The 22,257-nt window shown below is 43.8% G+C and overlaps 1 protein-coding gene across 2 annotated transcripts in view; it reads left to right on the top strand.

Annotated features, from left to right (window-relative positions):
• LOC137521184 (coagulation factor XIII B chain-like) overlaps positions 1-22,257 on the top strand; it is a 701,298-nt gene that overhangs the window by 339,166 nt on the left and 339,875 nt on the right. For both annotated transcript variants that reach the window (XM_068240112.1, XM_068240111.1), the window contains one exon: positions 21,220-21,423. In XM_068240112.1, coding sequence (XP_068096213.1) covers positions 21,220-21,423 — 204 coding nt within the window. The remainder of the gene's footprint in view (positions 1-21,219; positions 21,424-22,257) is intronic.

Genomic DNA, 22,257 nt, shown 5'->3' with positions numbered 1-22,257 from the left:
AGAAATGGCGCCGCATTAAAAAGATACGCTTATCGCTATTTATGGTTAGTACTGCATAGTAATGGCGCACAGGGAAAAAAAGAAGAAAAACGGCACACAGTAACGTTATTTATCAATAGTGGCACACACTAACGTTATTTATCAATAGTGGCACACACTAACGTTATTTATCAATAGTGGCACACACTAACGTTATTTATCAATAGCGCCCTACATAAGCAAAACTGCAGAAGTTATTTAACTGCAAAACGATGAATGGATTTAATGTAACACTGTCAAGGTTAGGGTAAGGCACCACCAGGGAGGTGGTTAGGGTTAGGCATCACCAGGGAGGTGGTTAGGGTTAGGCACCACCAGGGGGGTGGTTAGGGTTAGGCACCACCAGGGGGGTGGTTAGGGTTACGCACCACCAGGGGGTTGGTTAGGGTTAGGCACCACCAGGGGGGTGGTTAGGGTTAGGCACCACCAGGGGGGTCTTAGGGTTAGGCACCACCAGGGGGGTCTTAGGGTTAGGCACCACCAGGGGGGTGGTTAGGGTTAGGCACCACCAGGGGGGTGGTTAGGGTTAGGCACCACCAGGGGGGTGGTTAGGGTTAGGCACCACCAGGGGGGTGGTTAGGGTTAGGCACCACCGGGGGGTTTAGGGGTTAGGGATAGGTACAGATAGGGTTCTGTGTGTTAACGCTAAATAACAGTAAGGCTTTAACGCTAAATAACAATAAGGCTTTAACGCTAAATAACAATAAGGCTTTAACGTTAAATAGCGATAAGCGGCAAACGGATTAGCGGCAACACTGTGCGCCATTATTCACAGGCGCCATTTTCAGATGGAAGCAAGCCGCATGGCAATAGCCATGTTGTCCCTCACTTTTGCTATGGCTGCAGTAAAAGTTGCCTTTATGTCCTCGGCAAAGCCTTGCATATAGGCATAAGTGACAGAGTCTCTCTGCTCATACTCACGCTCCGAAGAGCCTCTGTAGGTTGCAGAGCCGGCGGCAGCATCTTGGAAGAGGAGGCCGCAGCTTTCTTCTCGGACTGAGAGCAGAATAAGTCAGGGAGACTGCGACCAAACTTCGTTTGGGAGTCTCCTGGTGTGTTAGAGACCTTTTGTCCGTGTGTCCGTCTGCTCATTGCGGGGTTCAGGCTCAGGTTGGGGCTGAAAAAGAGGATTGTAGCAGCGTCTGGGTCGGGAGCTCAGAGCTCTGGCAGCCTTTCCTCTCCGGTGCTAAGCCCCACCCCTTACACAACTTATTGCCAGCGGAGATTTAAAAAATGTGTATGAGAAAATGTCCATCCACATAAACCATAAGCTTTAGCAGAAACCATCGCCCATAAATGTGGCAAAGGACACAACTAGTCATCAATCTTGCCACCACTAGTTGGATAAGAACAACCCAGTCAATAAATATTGAAAAATAGAGAAAAATGAATCAGGATTTTAAATTATGTTCTTGCTTTTTACTCTTGGTCACAAACGAGAAACTCAATGACAATTACAATACAGTTAGGAACATCAGACTTGGAGAAGAACTTGGGAATACTGGTTAATAACAAGTTAAGCTACCATATTCAATGTCAAGCAGCAGCTAAAGTTAAAATAAAAATAATTTGATTCTGGGAATGCTTAAAGGACAACTGTAGTGAGAGGGATATGGAGGCTGCCATATTTATTTTATTTTAAACAACACCAGTTGCCCGGCAGTCCTGCTGATCTATTTGGCTGCTGTAGTGTATGAATAAGGGCCCGTTTCCACTAGTGCGGTGCGGAATCGCCGCATATCACCGCTGACAAAATCGCATGCGGATGCGATTCCGCATGCTTTTTTTGCCGCGATTTCGCATGCGATTTCGCATAGGCAGGGTATATGCGATTTTAACCATGTCACTGCCTGTGTCAATTTACATTACTTTCAATGCGAAATCGCACGCGAAATCGCGGCAAAAAACGCTTGCAAAAAACGCATGCTATTTCCCTATTAAATACATTGCCTGCGATTCGCCTGCATTCCACACGCAGGCGAATTCTGCAGGGTATACCGTGCAGAAAAATCCTGCACATAAAAACGCAAATGAAAACTGACAAGTGGAAACAGTCCCATCCACTTGTATTGCCTATGCGAATTCGCATGCTTTGTCTGCATGCGAATTCGCGCTAGTGGAAACGGGCCCTTACACGTGAAACAAGCATGCAGCTAATCTCGTCAGATCTGACAATAATGTCAGAAACACCTCATCTGCTGCATGCTATGGCTTAAAATACTAGAGGTGGAGGATCAGCAGGCCTGCCAGGCAAGTGATATTGCTTAAAAGGAAATAAATATGGCAGCCTCAATGAACCTCTCACTACAGTTGTCCTTTAAACAAGAAATAAAATCACAAGTGCTGGTAGACAACTCCCTATGAATAAATCACTTGTGAGGCCACATCTGGAGTATGGGATACAGTGTTGGGCACAACACTATAGGAAAGACATTGATGTTATAGAGCAGGTACAAAGAGTTCAAATTATTCAATTGAATAGAAGGTCTCACTTACCAAGAAAAGTTGGTCAGGTCAAACTGGGCTCATTTAGCTTGGAAACAGAAGATTGAGAGATAATAACTTGGTGGATATGTTTTTTTTTTCATCCCTAGGTCTATTCAAAGAACAAGAAGACATGATCTACATATGGTAAAAGGGAGGTTTTACCACCTGTGCAGAAAGGGTTTCTTCACAGAGAGAGTGGTTAAAATGTGCAATATCTTACCACAGAAAATAGTTAAGGCAAATTCTATGCTTGCACCTAAATCGGGGTTGGATGTTTTCTTAACTTTGACAGGAATCCACAGCTATGCCTGCTAGATGTAGGAAGAAAATACCTTGATCCAGCCAGGGTGATGATTTGTGAGGTTGAACTTGTACACGTCTTTTTTTCAACCTAAATAACTATGTAAAGTTACTTACCGTATTAGTTTTTTTTTCTTTTTAATTCATATAATTTATTACAGAAAATATAATACAAATATCACAAATGCTCATAACATTCAACATATTGTAATAGTACATAGCACTAGTTCCATCTCCATTACAATATTGATACAAAAAAAAAACCTGAAACAAACAACAGCCTAGCCTCTACTCAAAACAAGTTCTTAACTTGCTTCTAATTCGTAGATAACAACCATTATCTTTCCTATTATATCAAAATAACGAAAAAATTGCACTTTTTTTTTATATCTAGTAATATATCATGACATACTATGTAAAAGCACCAAAAGAGGTTCTAAACTAATGGAACAATCTATGAACCTATTTATAAACACCAGTACTTGCTCCCAATAAGGGAGCACAATAGGACCTTTACTTACCAAACGTAACAACATATCCTTACAACCACAACCCTTCCAACACGTACTGTATCATCCAATTGTGGATGCATATAAGCTAATGTAAAAATAAACTCAAAAAATTGGGTGGTCGATCACATTCAATTTTACACCACTCCAGAGTGGAGGCGAGACTTTGGTAAACTTAGACAACCTACAGACCAACACCAATATCCTCAGTCTCTACATGTGCTTGAAAAAATCTTGTTTATTGGTTGGATACAAAAAAATCCTCAACACTTTGTGTGACAAACACCCCCCCCCCCCCCCCCCTCTATAAAACCAATTAAAACCATATGTCATGACACATGCGTTATTTTTCTCCCACTGTTTCTGTGAGGGTTCACTCCATTTCTTGATTGCCCAGCTCTTCCCTACACAAACCTCAACGGATTCCCAATCACATCTGGACGTCTGGGGGCCCTCCACCCGGCGCACACCCAAAGGCCTCCATTCACACACTGAGCTCAGATTTAAAGTCCTTGTTGTATATTGCACAGCAGCTGTTAATTTTCAACAATAAATGCTGTATTAGCTTCCTATTTCTATCTTGCACAGGAGTCACTGTTAAACTTGGCGGTGTCCCTTATCTAGCATGTGCTATGATAGTTGTATGACAATTTCGCTGGACCCTCCGTGTATAAAGATCTTTTAAACTGCTGCGTGCATCTTATTGTAGTCTATTGTTGCAATTCTACATAATACTCTCACCACTTCCTGGGATCAGTGTGTTCCTGGAGGCTTCTTCCCCGTTCTTATGTGACACTGCAGCTGTCCTACGTACTCACTGAGTGGGAGCTATGCTCAGGGCTCTCGTAGCCGGTCTTTGCCCGACGCTCCGCATCACCTCTAATCCTTGTGCGCAGCTATCATCAGTGCAGGAAATATTGGAGTGTAGGCTCGGCGTTCCGGATCTCGTGAGCGCTCACATGTGTCTAGACCACGCCCGCCCACTGACGCATTTCGTCCTGCCAACAGGGCTTTCTCAAAGCATAGTAGGGTTGGCTTCCTCTGCCTTAGGGATCCTTTTCAATATATTTCTCCGCCTACTCCCTACATATGAAGGGAGGGGACACGGGAGGGCAAAGCGAGGAACACCTAAATGCATAGCCATATGTACGTTTCTGCTTAACACTTTATGCAATCATATCGTTCAGCACAAATGTCCATTTAAGGGCCATATCAGTTCCACTACATCTCTCATATTCACACTCCTTCAATTTCATTCAGGGAAATACACCATATTTAGGTCTGAATTCAAACCATCTGAAACTTTTGTCCCCAGACGGTAGATCTTCATTGCTTCAATTTTATACAGATCATTTTCTATGTTGCTACCTCTTCTGGGCACTTTTTGTTTAATGATCCCCTTAAACCATAACCCCGATGGGTCTCTATTGTGGTGGACACTAAAAGCTGACTTTTTCTGCCTTTACTATGTTTTTCACATGTTCTCCAATTCTTGTGCCCAACCGTTTTTTTGTCTTGCCAATATACAACAAACTGCAGGGACATTTTATACAATACAATATTCTTTCCAAATTACAATTGATATTGTCTCAAATTTTTTTTTTACCTTTTTTTTACCTTTTGCATCAGAAAACGTGTTTGTATGTTTCAACAGGCCACACACATTACAATCACCACAACTAAACATCCCAAATTTTAGTGGAAATTTTAGCAACCATGTTTCATTTGCAATGCTATTAAATTCAGATCTCACCAGTAAGTTTTTTAAATTTGGGGCCCTCCTAGCTTTCATATACGGTCTACCCCCTACGACATCTAGTATCTTCTTGTCCAACATCAGCAAATTCCAATGCTTTTGTAGGGTACCTTGTAATCCATACCAATGGGCACCATAAGTTGTCACAAATCTAATGGGGTCTGCACTCCCCAACCCCACTCCTTCTTTTTTCTTAGTTGATCGACTCGTTTGCACCTCATTCCTTGTCTTTTCTCTCATGTCTTGAAATTCCTGCCACACTAATTCCACCAGATGGCCTCTCTGTAGCAGTCTTAATTTTAGATCCTCCCCTTCCTTTTCAAAATCAGAATCCAATGTACAGTTTCTCCTATGTCTATGAAATTGACCCCTAGGTACTGCATGTTTTTGTGCTATTAGATGGTGGCTAGAATAGTGGAGCAGGGTATTTCCCACCGTGGGTTTGCGGTGTGTCGCTGTTACAGTTTTTCCCTTTCCTTCCGAATTTTCAAATCTAGAAATGTCAGATCCGTCTGACCACAATCAAAGGAAAACCTCAGATATCTCTCATTGTCCCCCAAATCATTCATGAACTGTTCTAACTGCTCTCTTGTTCCACGCCAGACCAGGAGCACGTCATCTATGAACCTCAGCCGTAGGCACACGTGCCGCTGGAAGAGGCCCATAGGGTAGATGTCCTGCCTCTTCCACAGCTCCAAGTGGAGACAGGCGGGGCGCAGGACGCCCCCATCAGGCGGGGCGCAGGATGCCCCCATCGACGTGCCCCTGGTCTGCTGGTAGAACCGTCCGTCAAACACAAAACAATTTTACTCAAGTACCAATTGCAAGGCCTCAATAAAAAACTCATTATGAGGCGCGGAATCCGGGAAGTGCTCACACAGGAAGAAGGCTGACACAGCCACTCTCACCTCATGGGGAATTGACGTGTATAATCCCTCCACATCCACACTTACAATCCAATCTTCACAATTCACCGGGAGGCCCTCCAGCACTCTCAGTGCATCACCTGTGTCTCTTATAAATTAGCGGAGCAGCTCTACCATAGGTTTAAGCTTACCATCCACATATTTTCCAAGCTTCTCCAGAGGGCCCCTATTCCCGAGACAATTGGGCGTCCTGTAGGTCTCTCCCGGTTCTTGTAAATCTTGTGAATTGTGTAGAAAATGGGGGTCCTGAAAGTATTCACACTGCAAAATTCAGCTTCTCCCTTTGTGAGCACTTCCAGATCTTTCCCCCGTCAATCAAGGAATTCACTTTAGTTTTAATTGTCAAAAACTGATTTTCTCTTAGTCTTGAATATGTAGTCTCGTCACTCAGAAGTCGTAAACATTTTCTCTATAGTCATCATTAGAGAGGATAACCATGAAACCCCCCTTGTCACTAGACCGGATGACTACGCCATCTCTCTCTTTCAAAAACCGGAGGGCTTTTCTCTCTCCTGGGGTCAAGTTGTCGTTTTTGGTTGACTTTTTGGGGGTCCAGTCAAGTTTACTCAAATCTTTTTGTACCAAACCATGAAATGCCTTCAATTTGTGGTTTAGTTGGGGCATATATCTAGATTTTTTTATGCAATTTTAAGGGTTTCGGATTAAGGAGTTCAGGGGCATCTAATTCTTCTTCCTGTTGTTCAGTTCTACCTTCATCAAGTAAAGATTCCAGATCTCTTAAGGAGGCCCTCTCCTCAATTGTCATTTGCCCAATCATTGTTCCTGATTGTTCTCTCTGATCCTTATTTCCAATATCCCCCTCCTGATTCTCAAACTTTTAATTTTAGGGCAACCCTTCTCAAAAAGAAGTTTAAATCTTTGAACACTTCAAATTCATCACCACCAGTAAATGGGGCAAAAGAAAGACCTCTACCCAACAATTTATAGCAATCATTATCCAATTCCAAATTGGACAGATTAATTACATTGTTCATTATTATTTCACTTCCTTCTGCCCCCTCACCGGCTGTATCCTCTTTTCCACCTTCCTCTGATTGTCCTTCTGTGTTTTTTTGGAACTTTTCTTTACTGTAATGGTTTCCTTTCTTACCTCATCTTCTTTTTCCTCGTCATCCCCTTCCGCCTCCTCCTCCGCTTCCTCCTGATCTACAAAAAACACCCCGTTTTTTCCATTCTTTTGTTCTCCTCTCCCTTCAGACTCCCCTGTCTCCCCCTTTGCCACTGCCTGAAGAACCAATGGCATAATCTAGTATCCGAACACTACTGCTTCTGTATTGGTCCTGTATTGTGAGTGATTGCTGCAGATAGCATCACATAAACCCTATCGGTGACCCAACCTTTGTGAAGTGAACCAGTTCCTCCTCACTGGCAGGGTATTTTTGGGGGATATTTTAATATTATAAAATAAAAAATTGACAGTCAGAGACAGGCCACACTGCAGGGGTCGCAGGGGTCATGGTGCTGTGATTTCCTGTGGTCCTAGAATAATGCCCAGTGTTCAGGAAACACATACCTTGAATTTCCAAAATGTCAGAAGGGATGCAGCATTTGCAAAATAGCCTGCAAAGTATGAAAAAAGTGAAATACCCTTTCATAATCCAGATCCATGAAGGACGCCACCTGCGTCTTAGGGGGCTCATGACTGGTGAGTTTCGGGCCCCTAGGCCAAAGAGGTCATAGCCTAGGGTCACAAAAACCTATTTATTTTTGCAATGGTACTGGTGGCGATTCTGACGAACATAAATCGCAGCCATGGCTGTTAGCAAAGTCTGAATCTCACGACATGTCTCATGCAGGTAGAAGGCATATTGTTGTACTTGCACTCCAATGTTGGGTTCCCTACGTCTCTGCAAACCAAAGTTACGGGGGTGCAAAAGTGCTAAAATCCCCCATAGGCTTTCATTGGGCCTCCTATTTCACTTTCCAAAATCTCACATTTTTTCAAAGGGCGATGGCTCAGCAGTGGAAAATTTTCTAGCAATGTAGGGACTCTTAGGGGGCTCATGACTGGTGAATTTCGGGCCCCTAGGCCAAAGAGGTCATAGCCTAGGGTCACAAAAACCTGTTTATTTTTGCAAAGGTACTGGTGGTGATTCTGACGCAGCCATGGCCGTTAGCAAAGTCTGAATCTCACGACATGTCTCATGCAGGTAGAAGGCATATTGTTGTACTTGCACTCCAACGTTGGGTTCCCTACGTCTCTGCAAACCAAAGTTACGGGGGGGCAAAAGTGCTAAAATCCCCCATAGGCTTTTATTGGGGCCTAGGTTTTGAGGGTACAAAAGTGCAGGTTTCTGCCGAACGATACGGATGAGCAGCTCCAAATTTTCCGGCTTTGTATGGAGTTTAAGGGGGCTCAGGGCTGATGAGTTTCGGGCCCTTACCTTACCGTTCGGCAGAACCTGCGCTTTTGTACCCTCGAAACCTAAGCCCCAATGAAAGCCTATGGGGGATTTTAGCACTTTTGCACCCCCGTAACTTTGGTTTGCAGAGATGTAGGGAACCCAAAATTGGAGTGCAAGTACAACAATATGCCTTCTACCTGCGTGAGACATGTCGTGAGATTCAGACTTTGCTAACGGCCATGGCTGCAATTTATGTTCGTCAGAATCCCCACCAGTACCATTGCAAAAAATAAACAGGTTTTTGTGACCCTAGGCTATGACCTCTTTGGCCTAGGGGCCCAAAACTCACCAGTCATGAGCCCCCTAAGACGCAGGTAGCGTCCTTAATGGATCTGGATTATGGAAAGGTGTTTCACTTTTTTCATACTTGTGGCCTCGGAAGGCCTTTACATTTTTTTTTATTATTATTTTTATGTGCGGAGTGTGGGAAATATGAAAAAAAAATGATGTGGGGTCCCCCCTACCAAGCTCTCTGTAACTCCTTGTCCCCCATGCAGGCTGGGATAGCCAGAATGCGGAGCCCCAGCCGTGTGGGACTTCACACCCTTAGTTATGCCAGCCCGCATGGTCCATGGTAAGGGGGGGCTCCGGAGGGAGGGGTAGCCAAGCCTTTCCCTCCCCCCCGGAGCCCTTGTTTAATCCATGGACAAGGGGCTCTTCCCCACCTCCGATGCCCCAGGAGGAGGTGGGGGCGACGACTCCCTGGGGGGGGGGGGGTTCATGGTGGCATCTGGGAGTCTCCTTTAAGAAGGGGACCCCAGGTGCCCACCCCCCTCCAAGGAGAAATGAGTATAGGAGTACAAAGCACCCCTTACCAATTTCCACAAAGCGTTAAATGAAATAAAAACATAACCACAAAAAAAATCCTTTAATGTTCTTAATTAAACCAGAAATACTTACCTGTACCTTTAAAAAAATGTTCCCATGACAATATCCTCGGTAAACGATGCAATGAATACAGTATCCTCTTATTTCGATCTTCAATTAAGTTGATTGAAGATCTCCGACGCCCCCCATGTAGCAGATAATGCGTCCTTTGGGACGCATAGCTGCCGGCTCCCACTGTCTCTCCCCACCTGCCTTCACCTGTCACCCTCACCTAGGTTGGCACCTAGTGCACCCATGGGTGCACCGGGTGCCAGCCTAGGTGAGGGTGACAGGTGAAGGCAGGTGGGGAGAGACAGCGGGAGTCGGCAGCTATACGTCCTGTACAGGACGCATTCTAAGCTATACTAACGGTTCATGAATCATCAGGTTCTTTTTAATCAATCAGTTCTTTTTTAATGAATCGGCTCTTTTTTCTTTGAAACTGTAAAATCGATTTTCTCAAAAAGTATAAGGTCTTTTTGAAAAAAATGTTTTTCTCTTTTAATCACTGCCCTCCTCTACATACCCTGCAAATTTGGTGTTTTACTATGTAAGGGGACTTTGCTATTAACCGCTAAAGTCGGCGGGCATTAAAGTCTATGGGCTAACCAAACTTTTTTTGAAAAAACTTCCTGGTTCACTGCAAACGCAAACCACCCAAAGTTCACCTGGAACCGTTCGCCGGCGAACCATTCGGGCCATCTCTACTCCCAGACAGCGAGCTTTAGGAGTTGGGGTTATTGGGGTGTTATCTACATTGATTGTGACTATGGGAGGTAGAACAGAGAGTGAAGGTGGAAATATCACAATCTCCATTTTGCTCATGTTGAGTTTAAGGGATAACATAAATGTAGCTATAGCTGATAGACAGTTGGGGACTTTAGATAGTAGTGTGGAGAGGTCTGGGGAGAACAATAATTTTGGGTGTCATTAGCATAGAGGTGATATTGAAAACCAAAAGAGCTTATTTTTGGTCCCAGGCCATGAATGTAAATGGAAAGGAGGGGGGGAGGGAGACCATGAAGGAACGTCCAGACAGGTAAGAGTTGATCCAGGAATGTGCTAGGCCCTTGATTCCCAGTGATGAGAGGGTCTGGAGAAGCAGGGTATTATCAACAGTGTCAAACTTAGAGGACAGATCTAGGATTATTAGTACAGAAAATCTGCCTTTGGATTTAGCGACTAGGAGATCATTGGCAACCTTAGTAAGAACTGTTTCTGTGGAGGGCAGAAGCCTGACTGGAAGGGGTCCAACAGTCAGGGAGTTAGCAGAGAGAAAGTCAGACAGCTCTGAGCAAATGTAGCGTTCCAGCAGTATGGAGGCAAAGGGAAGGAGAGAGACTGAACGGTAATTAGAAAGGGCAGTAGGGTCTAAGGAGGGTTTTTTTGATTAGGGGTGTTATGATAGCTTGTTTAAATGAAGAAGAGAAAATAGCAGTAGAGATGGAGAGGTTAAAGAGCGTTGTTAAAGCAGAAATGAGGGAGGAGGAGAGCTGGGGGATAAGATTATAGGGATTAGGGGTCTACATGAAAAGGGCGCCGGTAAAAAAGGGCGCCTGGTGGAGCCCATATATATACCAACTTCGGCTACAAAAAAGGCGCCTTGTGTAGCCCATATAAAGTTCGGCTACAAAAAAGACGCTTGGTGTAGCCCATATAAAAACTTTGGCTATAAAAAAACCAAGGCGCCTGGTGTAGCCCATATAAAAACTTCGGCTACGAAAAAACTCCGGGATATGTTAATTACTATTCCCCCTCCAGGCCGCCATGGATAGTGGGGGAATGAAATAATTCGGCTTCCAGCGCTTGTAGCCCCTATACAAACTTCGGCTAGAAAAAAACTCCGGGATGCGTTAATTACTATTCCCCCTCCAGGCCGCCATGGATAGTGGGGGAATGAAATAATTCGGTTTCCAGCGCTTGTAGCCCATATACAAACTTCGGCTAGAAAAAAAAGTCAATAATATGGGCTACAGAGGGGCAGCTTACTGTAGCCGAAAAAAATATGGGCTACAAAGGGGGCCCGCTTGTAGCCGAAAACCTTGTAGCCGAAAAAATATGGGCTACAAAGGGGAGCCCACTTGTAGCCTATATCAAAACTCGGGCGCCCTTTTCTACACCTTGTAGCCCATATTTCCAGAAATAACATTGATGTCTATGGCGGCGCCCTTTTCATACAGGCAGCTCGGGCGCCCTATTCAACCGATCCCGGGATAAGGGTCCACAGCACAGGTAGTGAGTTGAGATTTAAAGATTAGTGAAGAAAGGCACTGTTCAGTTAATGCAGAGAAGGTTGTTAGTAGAGAGGAGGCTCGAGTGAGTGACTGGTCATGTAGAGAGGAGGAGTTGAGAATTGGGAGAAAGGAAGAGGTGAGTGAAGTGGTGAAGAGGGTTGCTTTTGAAAGCTGTTCTGTAATGTTTCAATGTTGTTCATGAAGTATGCTGCAAAGTCTTCTGCAGACAAGCATGTGATTGTAGGGCGAGGCAGGGGGTGTAAAAGAGATCTGAAGGTGTTAAAAAGTTGTTGAAATGTGTGGAGAAGTATATTTATATTGCAAGTGAAAAAGCATCCCTGAGCTGGAGCAGTGCATTTTTGTAATGGAGGAAGTCATCTGCAGTGGAGCTTTTCCTCCATCTCCATTCTGCTGCCCTGGAGCGTCTTTTCAGTTTTTTGATGGGTTCAGTCAGCCAGGGCTGTCTGTTGATGTACAGGGGCGGGTGTTGGTGAGAGGGGCTGCTGTGTCCATTACAGCAGTGACTATGGTGGAGTCGTAGGTGGATGCTGTCTCAGGCAGGGGCGTAGCAATAGGGGGTGCAGAGGTAGCGACCGCATCGGGGCCCTTGGGCCAGAGGGGCCCCGAAGGGCTCTCCCTCAACTACATTATTAGCTCTCTATTGGTCCTGTGCTCATAATAATCACTTCTGTAGATGCTTTGAATAGTAGTAATCACTAACACACTGTTCCCCATCCCCTTCTTGCACCCCTGACACTGTAGTTGTCATTTGCAGGTTTTGTTGCGCTGTATCAATTGTTATGTATAGAGTGCTTGGGGGGGCCCCAATGTAAAACTTGCATCGGGGCCCACAGCTCCTTAGCTACGCCACTGGTCTCAGGGTCAGTGTAGGATGACAAGAAGCCCAGGGGTTTCAAAGAATCAGCCAGGGAGCAGAGATTGAGGTTGCAATAATTCCTGCATAAGCAGGTTGGCTGCAGTACTGGGGCTGGAGAAGGCAGGGAGGGACTGATTGTGAAAGATATGAGATTGTGGTATGAAAGGGGGGATGGAGAGTTAATAAATGTAGAAACTGGGCAGAGCTGGGTGAAAACTAGGTCCAGACCGTGGCCATCTTTGTGGGTGGAAGTTGAGGACCATTGGGAGAGGTCATAGGAGGAGGTGAATGAGAGGAGTTTAATGGTAGTGGAGCAGTTAGTGTCTACAGGGATGTGGAAGCCCTCAATGATGATGGAAGGAATATCAGTGGATAGAAAGTGGAGAAGCTATGCGGAGAAATAGTTGGTGAAGGTGGAGGCTGGTCCGGGAGGACGGTTAGATGACCGCAACCTGGAAGTGATGAGGAGAGTAGATGCGGATAGCATGATCCTCAAAAGAGGAAAAAAACGGAGAAGGCACAGGTGCAAATGGTATATAGGAGCAGTGTTTGGAGAAAAGAAGTCCCCACCTCCATGTTTGCCACCCAATCTAGGTATGTGGCTAAACTTAAAGGGACTCCGAGCTCAGCCAAAAAATGAAAGTTGTACTCACCTGGGGCTTTCTCCAGCCCAGTGCTGGTCGGGAGGTCCAACGACGGCGTCCTGGCTCCTCTCCATGTCCCCGCTCCGGAATAGCTGACCGGCCGCAGCCCGGCCGACACTCGGCCGAGTGTCGGGCTGCTTCTTCCGCGTATGACGCGGCTGATGTCACTCGTCGGCTGCCTCGCGTCATCACGGCGGCCGGCGTGGCAGTACTGCGCATGCGCGTTTAAAGCGCGCATGAGCCGTACTGCCGTGCCGGCCGAGTGTCGCCCGGGCTGCGGCCGGTCAGCTATTCCGGAGCGGGGACATGTAGAGGAGCCAGGACGCCGTTGTGAGACCTCCCGACCAGCATTGGGCTGGAGAAAGCCCCAGGTGAGTACAACTTTCATTTTTTGGCTGAGCTCGGAGTCCCTTTAAGTCCACAATATGAGAGGACAGCTGGAGACACAGTATCAGATAGGGCTAGCATGTCTCAGTGCTGTTTAACCTCCCTGGCGGTGCATTTCTGTCTGGAATTATGAGTCAAAAGTGGTACATTGTTTTTCAAGAATTGTAGGCATCCAATTAAGTCATAACTCACCAATATATGCCAGAATAAAAGCCTGGTAGACATTCTGCATATAAATAAAAGACTAGAACACAAATTTGTTGAATTAATTACATTTATGAATAAACTAAAAAGTTGTGAAACTGTACAAATAATGCAGGCAGAAAGTAGTCAATATCCAAGCTGAAGTCGGTGCAGGCGGCAGGCAGAAAGTAGTCAAAATCCAGGCAGAGGATCAATTATTGTTCCTGCAGGTCCGCTTTGAAAATAAATTGTGGAAGTTGGTGTGTGTGGGTGCAGGGTAATTGGCATGAAGTTATCAGGTGTACGTGGAAGGCTGCAATGAGGATATCTCAGGGTTTCATAGATATGATCCGATGGATGTAAGGGAAGGGGAAAAAAAGCAGATCATACCAGGTGTTAATTCAGCCGATGAACAGCCGTGCAGAGTTTTGTGGTTGTTCTCTTCTGTTCAATTCTGGGCTAATTCTGGGCTACTAATATGCCCTTAAAGTTATGCCCTTTAAGATTATGCTCTGCTGACCAAGGTCTTGCCGACCTTGTGAGATCTACTACTAAAGGCCCTGAGTTTGAAGTTAATAGGCAGAATGATATCAGGTGGGAATAGGCTAGCCAATTTGACTCACAGGGGCAGGGCTAGTCTAAACATATGCAAAGACTCTATTGAACAAGTAAGAGGTAACAGGGAATAGCCTCAGTTAATTATGCATACAATTTGGGAGGGAAAAATAAGCTAATGCAGAGTTCAATCAGAGAGGGGATATTGCATGGAAATCTATATGCATACCATTTGAGATGTATTAACAGAGAAGTGTGCTAGGGTCAAAAAGACAATGCTAAAGTAGAAAAAAAAATAACCTCAATTTAGGTTGAAAAAAAATGTACATGTGATCTTAATATTGTATGAGTAATTTATTTAGACAAAACACTTTGTAATAATTGAATTAATTAAAACCATGCTAAAATATCATGCCCCATAAAACTCATTACCAACAATATATCATATGCAATATCTAATTGTTTGCACCTCACAATAATAATGTACCCCAATACCAGGAACTCAATTACTGAGGCCCCGGGTGGTTGAACCTGGGTACAGTGATAGTGCAAATTAGTGTTAAACAATACAATATCCATATCTCTGTGCAAAAATCAATAAAAGTGAAGGAAAAAAAACATATATCGTTCATGCAAAAAACTTAGTATCAAAGTGCCAGTGCTAGGACATCTATATAGACATTGTATTCTAGTGCTAATGGATTAACTCATGATCAGTGAAGCAGCCCATAGAAATAAAGTGCATAGTGTACAGCAATAAATAAATACGCAGCCCAGGGAAGTAAAGACTGGTGTAGGCAGCCACATTGGTAGTGTGGCAAGGAAAGACACATGACCCCCTTAACATACCCACTAGTTCCCCAGGTGTTACCCCGCTTTATCAAGGAGAGAGGACAACCATGATGTATCGCCTGCAGTACAATGTTTAAATCAGAAAGAGCAGGGGGCATGTGCCTAATCATTTCAATATTTACTAATCTTTTTGTTTTTTTCCCCATATGTCCAATCAAAAAGCCTGAATAGAGCGCAAGCTTGAGAGTTCAAACAAGGTAAAAGAAACATTGCTGCACTCACTCTCCTCGTGTCGAGGTGCAGGATTCAGAGAGCAATACCAGAGGAAAATGGAATAGCCACACTCTCTGACGGGTGGCATCCAAATTACTTTATTGAGCAACCACGAGACAGAAGTAAAAGACTGTCATGTTTCGGACAACAATATCCTTACTCATAGCCCCATGAGTAAGGGGCTATGAGTAAGGATATCGTTGTCCTAAACATGTCAGCCTTTTACTTTGCTCAATAAAATTGTTTAGATGCCACCTGTCGGTGATTGCGGATATTCCATTTTCCTCTAGTGCGCAAGCTTGATAAGTATGATTTAGGATCAGAAAGCCCTAAACATGCTTTCTCCTTTAATTATAATATTATATGCTACTCTAGAAGTCTTCTTATGCTAGATAAATCAAACAAACATTGTTTTTAGAGATTTAAAAACATGACGGGGTAAATGAATTGGCAAAATGAACATACAAAACAACAATCTTGGTAACGCATTCATCTTAAGTATATCCACACTACCAAACCATGGAAAATGAATCCTAGACCATCTCTCCCAGTCTCTTTTAATAGAACTGAGTAAAGGTGGAAAATAAAGAGTTAAAATCTTAGACATATCCTTAGGCAACATGATCCCTAAATAGAGATGAGCCGAAATTTTCGAAATTTCGAACTGCTTTTATTACGAATGCGAAATTTAACATTACGACCCAAATTCGTAATTTCGTAATTAATTTTCAAATCGTAATTTACAATTTCGTAATCGAAATTTCACTCCCGTAATGACGAATTTCGTGTCTCCAACCGAAATTTTACTTTTTCAGGTTTGTAAGGGTTTCTATCCCTCTAGATGCCTAAAATGAATAGCACAGCCAGCCTCCTCCTCCTCCTCCTCATCTCTCTCTCTCTCCAGAGATCTGTAGTATTTCAAAACCATACTCACATTCATGACATGTCCAGGGATCAAACCCAGGCCAACCACATGGAAGACAGCTATGCTCACCACCATACCACCAAACACACACTAAATAGACTGCTAACCTAAATCTTACTTGTAGACAGTCATATGAGACACATGCTGGGTGCAGGGCTTTGTGATTGGACCATGGACCATGCGATAGAGTGAGGTGCAAAAATGAAATCATGCCTAGCAGAGGATGGTTTCACAATGCTAAATGCTAGGCTGGCTGTGGTGCAATTGGTTAGTGCGTCTGGCTGGTAACAGCAAGGTTACAGGTTCGATTCCATCCAGGCATGTCTTTTCCTTTTGCGTTCAACAGTTGTCCAAACAGAGCCAACAGAGCCCCAGATAGCCATGTAGAGTTAGGTCACAGCTAGCCTGGCTGTGGTGCAATTGGTTAGTGTGTCTGGCTGGTAACAGCAAGGTTACAGGTTCGATTCCATCCAGGCATGTCTTTTCCTTTTGCGTTCAACAGTTGTCCAAACAGAGCCAACAGAGCCCCAGATAGCCATGTAGAGTTAGGTCACAGCTAGCCTGGCTGTGGTGCAATTGGTTAGTGTGTCTGGCTGGTAACAGCAAGGTTACAGGTTCGATTCCATCCAGGCATGTCTTTTCCTTTTGAGTTCAACAGTTGTCCAAACACCGAGCACAAAGTTTTGCATGCGTAAAGTTTTACGCACGCAAAATACCCCATGGGGTTCAATGGCGCAGCGCGCGCACGCAAAAGGAAAAGACATGCCTGGATGGAATCAAACCTGTAACCTTGCTGTTACCAGCCAGACACACTAACCAATTGCACCACAGCCAGGCTAGCTGTGACCTAACTCTACATGGCTATCTGGGGCTCTGTTGGCTCTGTTTGGACAACTGTTGAACGCAAAAGGAAAAGACATGCCTGGATGGAATCGAACCTGTAACCTTGCTGTTACCAGCCAGACACACTAACCAATTGCACCACAGCCAGGCTAGCTGTGACCTAACTCTACATGGCTATCTGGGGCTCTGTTGGCTCTGTTTGGACAACTGTTGAACGCAAAAGGAAAAGACATGCCTGGATGGAATTGAACCTATAACCTTGCTGTTACCAGCCAGACACACTAACCAATTGCACCACAGCCAGCCTAGCATTTAGCACTGTGAAACCATCCTCTGCTAGGCATGATTTCATTTTTGCACCTCACTCTATCGCATGGTCCAATCACAAAGCCCTGCACCCAGCATGTGTCTCATATGACTGTCTACAAGTAAGATTTAGGTTAGCAGTCTATTTAGTGTGTGTTTGGTGGTATGGTGGTGAGCATAGCTGTCTTCCATGTGGTTGACCTGGGTTTGATCCCTGGACATGTCATGAATGTGAGTATGGTTTTGAAATACTACAAATCTCTGGAGAGAGAGAGAGAGGGAGGAGGAGGAGGAGGATTGGTTGGTTATTCATTTTAGGCATCTAGAGGGATAGAAACCTTTGCAAATTTTAAAATACTAAATTTCGTAATCGTAATTACGAAAATTTGCGTAATTTGCGAAAATTACGAAATTTCGATTACTGCTAAAATCGTAATTGTAGTAATTTCGCGAAATTTCGGAAATTCGTAATTAGGTCATTACGCTCATCTCTATCCCTAAATATCTTATTGCAGTTTCCTTAAAAGGAAAGGGGTAATCCAGTCTTATCTGTCTTAACAAAGATCCACCAGTGGAGATGTTGGGAGCCTTTGATTTTAACATACCATATATACTCGCATATAAGCAGACCCACGTATAAGCCGAGGTACCCAATTTTCCCTCAGAAACTAGGAAAAAGTGATTGATCTGTGTATAAGCCCCTCCCCAGTATAGCCCCCTCCACAATAGCCAGATGGGCCCCCAGTAAAATTCAGCCCCCTCCCCACAGCCAGATGTTCCCAAGGATGATACAACGGTGTCTCAAGATGCCACGAAATGGCTTAATAGATATGAGACACAGCTATTTCCACACAGGAAGAATCCCCGATCAGGCACAACGACTCAGTCTGCAACCGAGTTTTCAGTAGGAACAGAGAGATTGGGATCGACAGTGACTTCACACACATACAATCGTTATCTGCAATAAATGGTAGTCTGCCACCACCTACCTTTAAAGTGAACCTGAAGTAAGCGTGATATGGAGGCTGACATATTTATTTCCTTTCAAGCAATACCAGTTGCCTGGCTGTCCTGCTGATTCTCTGCCTCTAATACTTTCAGCAATAGACCCTGAACAAGCATGCAGCAGATCAGGTGTTTCTGACAATATTGTCAGAACTGACAAGATTAGCTGCATGCTGGTTTCTGGTGTAATTCACTACTACTACAGCCAAATAGATCAGCAGGATGACAGGGAACTGGTATTGTTTAAAAGGAAGTAAATATAGCAGCCTCTAAATCACTTTCACGGATTCACTGTGAAGGCAGTAAAAACCTCTCAGAGCTATTCTAGCCTGCAAGAAAACGTGTTAGAATATTTGTACACCACAACTTATAAATGGTAACAGCTCCACAGGCTAGATCCATTCCATGATATACTCAAAAACAGGTAGAAAGCCTTTTAAATAATTTGAATCACTTATTTAGTAAAAATAGTGTGTTACAAAATTAGTATAGAAAAATGATAGAATTACCAAAGTGAACGGGTAATAGCCAGCAGTCATAAAATAAAAAGGGATTTATAAATAGAAAAGAATACTCAAGTGAAAATTGTCCGTCCTTTGTGGTATTGAGTTGTACAAATCCTTAGTTTGATTTTGAGGCCAGCATAATGGTCCTCCTATCTGGACTTCAGATGTTTCCGTAGTGATGGTAAGTGAAGCACTCTCTTCAAGCGCAATTAGACAGTTTAACTTCCCTGGCGGTAAGCCCAACCTGAGGTCTGGCTATGCGCGCAGGAGGATTTCTCAGGCCCTGCTGGGGCGATTTGCATAATTTTTTTTTGTACACACAGCTAGCACTTTGCTAGCTGCGTGTACTTCCCGATCGCCGCTGCTCTTCGCCCATTCACCGCTATCTGCAGCGCCGCCCCCCCAGACCCCTTGCGCAACCTGGCCTATCAGCGCCAAGCAGCACTGAGGGGTGGATCGGGACTCCAGATGACGTCACCATGTCGATAACGATCGTCGCCATGGGGACGGGGGAAGCCAAACAGGAAATCCCATTCTGAACGGGATTTCCTGTTTGCGCTGAATGCCGGAGGTGATTGGAGGGGGTGGGGGGATGCCGCTGCACTGCAGCTATCATGTAGCTAGCGCTAGGCTAGCTACATGATTACAAAAAAAAATGTAAGTGCTGCGCTGCCCCCTGGCGGTTTTAATAGACCACCAGGGAGGTTAATTAGATCCAAAATGAGGGCAAGGTCTAGCCACCATGTTGTGGTGCATGACAAACACCACAACATACCAGTCACAACGAAAAAATGTTAACATGACTTGTATTTCCCCCGCACCAACATACTGAACATCCATCTCTTTTAAATACTGCGTATATAAATGCCAATCAACGGGCAGCACAACATGGCCACATATATTGTGTGAGTTGATTCACCAGGCGGATCAGACAATCTGCCTCTTTTCAGTTGCTCATCTAGTCGTTTGCCATGTGTACACCCACCTGATTGTTTTCAGATGACAATCATGGAGTTTGGTTGAGCATGTATGGGCCTTTAGAATCAGTGTTTTTCAGGCGTACGTACAAAAAGGGCGCCTGGACAAAAAGGGCGCGGGGTGTAAACTCTAAATAATAATTAATCATTAATAGGGTTTATAAAAATAGTGTGCTATATTTCGTTTACAAATAAAGTTTAACAAAATTATAAATCATTAAATAATGTTTATAAAATCGGAAATTGTGAAAACGTTAATCTTCCCTATTTGTAAAGTTAAACTTATAATTACGTTTATTAAAAAAAACAATAATATATGTTTAATTGTTATAATTGTATATTATTGTGAATAACCTTCATTTATGGTTTGTTCTTATAATAAAATCTGAAAATATTCTTTATAACGATGATATAAATATAAGTACGTTCGTAATAAGTGTTGTAAAACATTAGTAATTATTACTAAAATTTTACTAAAACTATACCTAAGCCTACTCCTACACAGAACCCTCCCTGTACCTATCCCTAACCCCTAGACCCCCCTGTTGGTGCCTAAACCTAAGACCCCCCTGTTGGTGCCTAAACCTAAGACCCCCCTGTTGGTGCCTAAACCTAAGACCCCCCCTGGTGGTGCCTAAACCTAAGACCCCCCTGTTAGTGCCTAAACCTAAGACCCCCCTGTTGGTGCCTAAACCTAAGACCCCCCTTTATTATGTGGATAATAATGTTTTACAAATTGTGACTCCAAAAAATATATTCCAATTTACATTACGTACTGATCGCTTTATTTTGTTAATAATGTTTTAAAAACAGTAAGGGATAAAACTTTAAATAATGTTTAAATTATTTAAATAAGATAAATATATTTAGTATTTTCATAAACGTTATTCGGCACGGGTGCATTTTATAAACGTAAATCAACACAAGCTCAGTTATAAATCATTAAACAGCTCCGGGCGCCGTTTGTAAACTTTATTTAGCTCCGGGCGCCGTTTGTAAACTTTATTTAGCTCCGGGCGCCGTTTGTAAACTTTATTTAGCTCCGGCGCCCTTTTTTCCTGCTCGGCGCCCATTAAACGTTATTTATTATGGGAGTGAATGGCGGCGCCCTTTTTGTCCACTAGCTGCCTGCGCCCTTTTTTCCCAGTTCCGTTTTTCAGCCATGAAAAAACTTGAAGAAAACAACTGGCTTCATTTCAGGTGCAGTTTTTTCAAAGGACCGTTTTATTGGATAGTTTTATTTAGTCTATATCACACAGTAAATTCAAAGTATAATTTCAGCTGCCATTATTCACCTTGATTCAAAATGTAACCGTCAACTAATCTATTATATGATAAGCCATAATGACAAATATGTACAGAAGGTTTATTTAAAATAATTGTATCCTTTACTTTTTTGCAGAGCCATGCACAGTCACATATATGGCCATGGAAAAAAACAACATTCAGCTGGCATATAAGGGAGACAAAACATTGTACAGTGAACATCTTGACCACATAACATTCAGCTGTAAACCAGGCTACTATGAGCCATCTTCTACAACAAACCTGTTGAAAGTGCAGTGCATAGATGGTGTGATGCTGCTACCAAAATGCTCAAAACCTGGTAAGTATATTTGTTCTGTTCTATAAAGATAAATGTAATAACTGCTCTTAGGTATGTCCATAATAGTGCTGAGGAATCCAAAAATGAATAAAACATTTTTAGTTACAAAAATTAATAAAACAACACAAATAAATGCACTATACTAAATATATAAACTATAGGCTGCGGTTGCTATTAGTTACGTTCCTTCGTGTAGTCTTGTTCTTGCCTGTGTGGATGCTTGCTGGTGACTAGTAGTTAACCTGATTGCTCTGCTTCTGAGGACATAACTATAAGCTGCGGTTGCTATTAGTTACGCTCCAATCTGTAGTCCTGTCTTGTATCTGTATGAATGTATGCTATCGGTAGAGCAGCGTTTAGTCTTGCAAGCATGCTGCCTATCTTTCTGTTATCTGTCTTGTTACTTAGCCAGAGGCTCAGACAGCAGCCGCCCTGGGCAACAGTCAATCAGTCAGTCTGTTATGCTGGATACACACGGTGCCTCAGGGGGTGATTAGAGGGGATAATAGATGCAATCAATGCACTGGGGAGGTGATCGAAAGGGGGTCTGAGGGGGATCTGAGTGTTTGGCCGAGTGATCAGGAGCCCACACGGGGCAAATTAGGGCTTGATCTGATGGGTAGGTGTGTTAGGGGGTGACAGGTGGTGACAGGAGGTGATTGATAGGTGTGATTAGAGGGGGGAATAGATGCAAGCAATGCACTGGGGAGGTGATCGGGGGGGTGCTGAGGGCGATCCGAGGGTGTGGGCGGGTGATTGGGTGCCTGCAAAGGGGCAGATGAGGGTCTGATCTGATGGGTATGATGGGTAGCAGTGACAGGGGGTTATTGATGG

This window comes from Hyperolius riggenbachi, chromosome 6 (assembly GCF_040937935.1).
Source record: "Hyperolius riggenbachi isolate aHypRig1 chromosome 6, aHypRig1.pri, whole genome shotgun sequence".
Taxonomy (NCBI): Eukaryota; Metazoa; Chordata; class Amphibia; order Anura; family Hyperoliidae; genus Hyperolius; species Hyperolius riggenbachi.
Note: the sequence above shows the minus strand (reverse complement) of the source record. Positions and strands in the feature narration are given on the sequence as shown.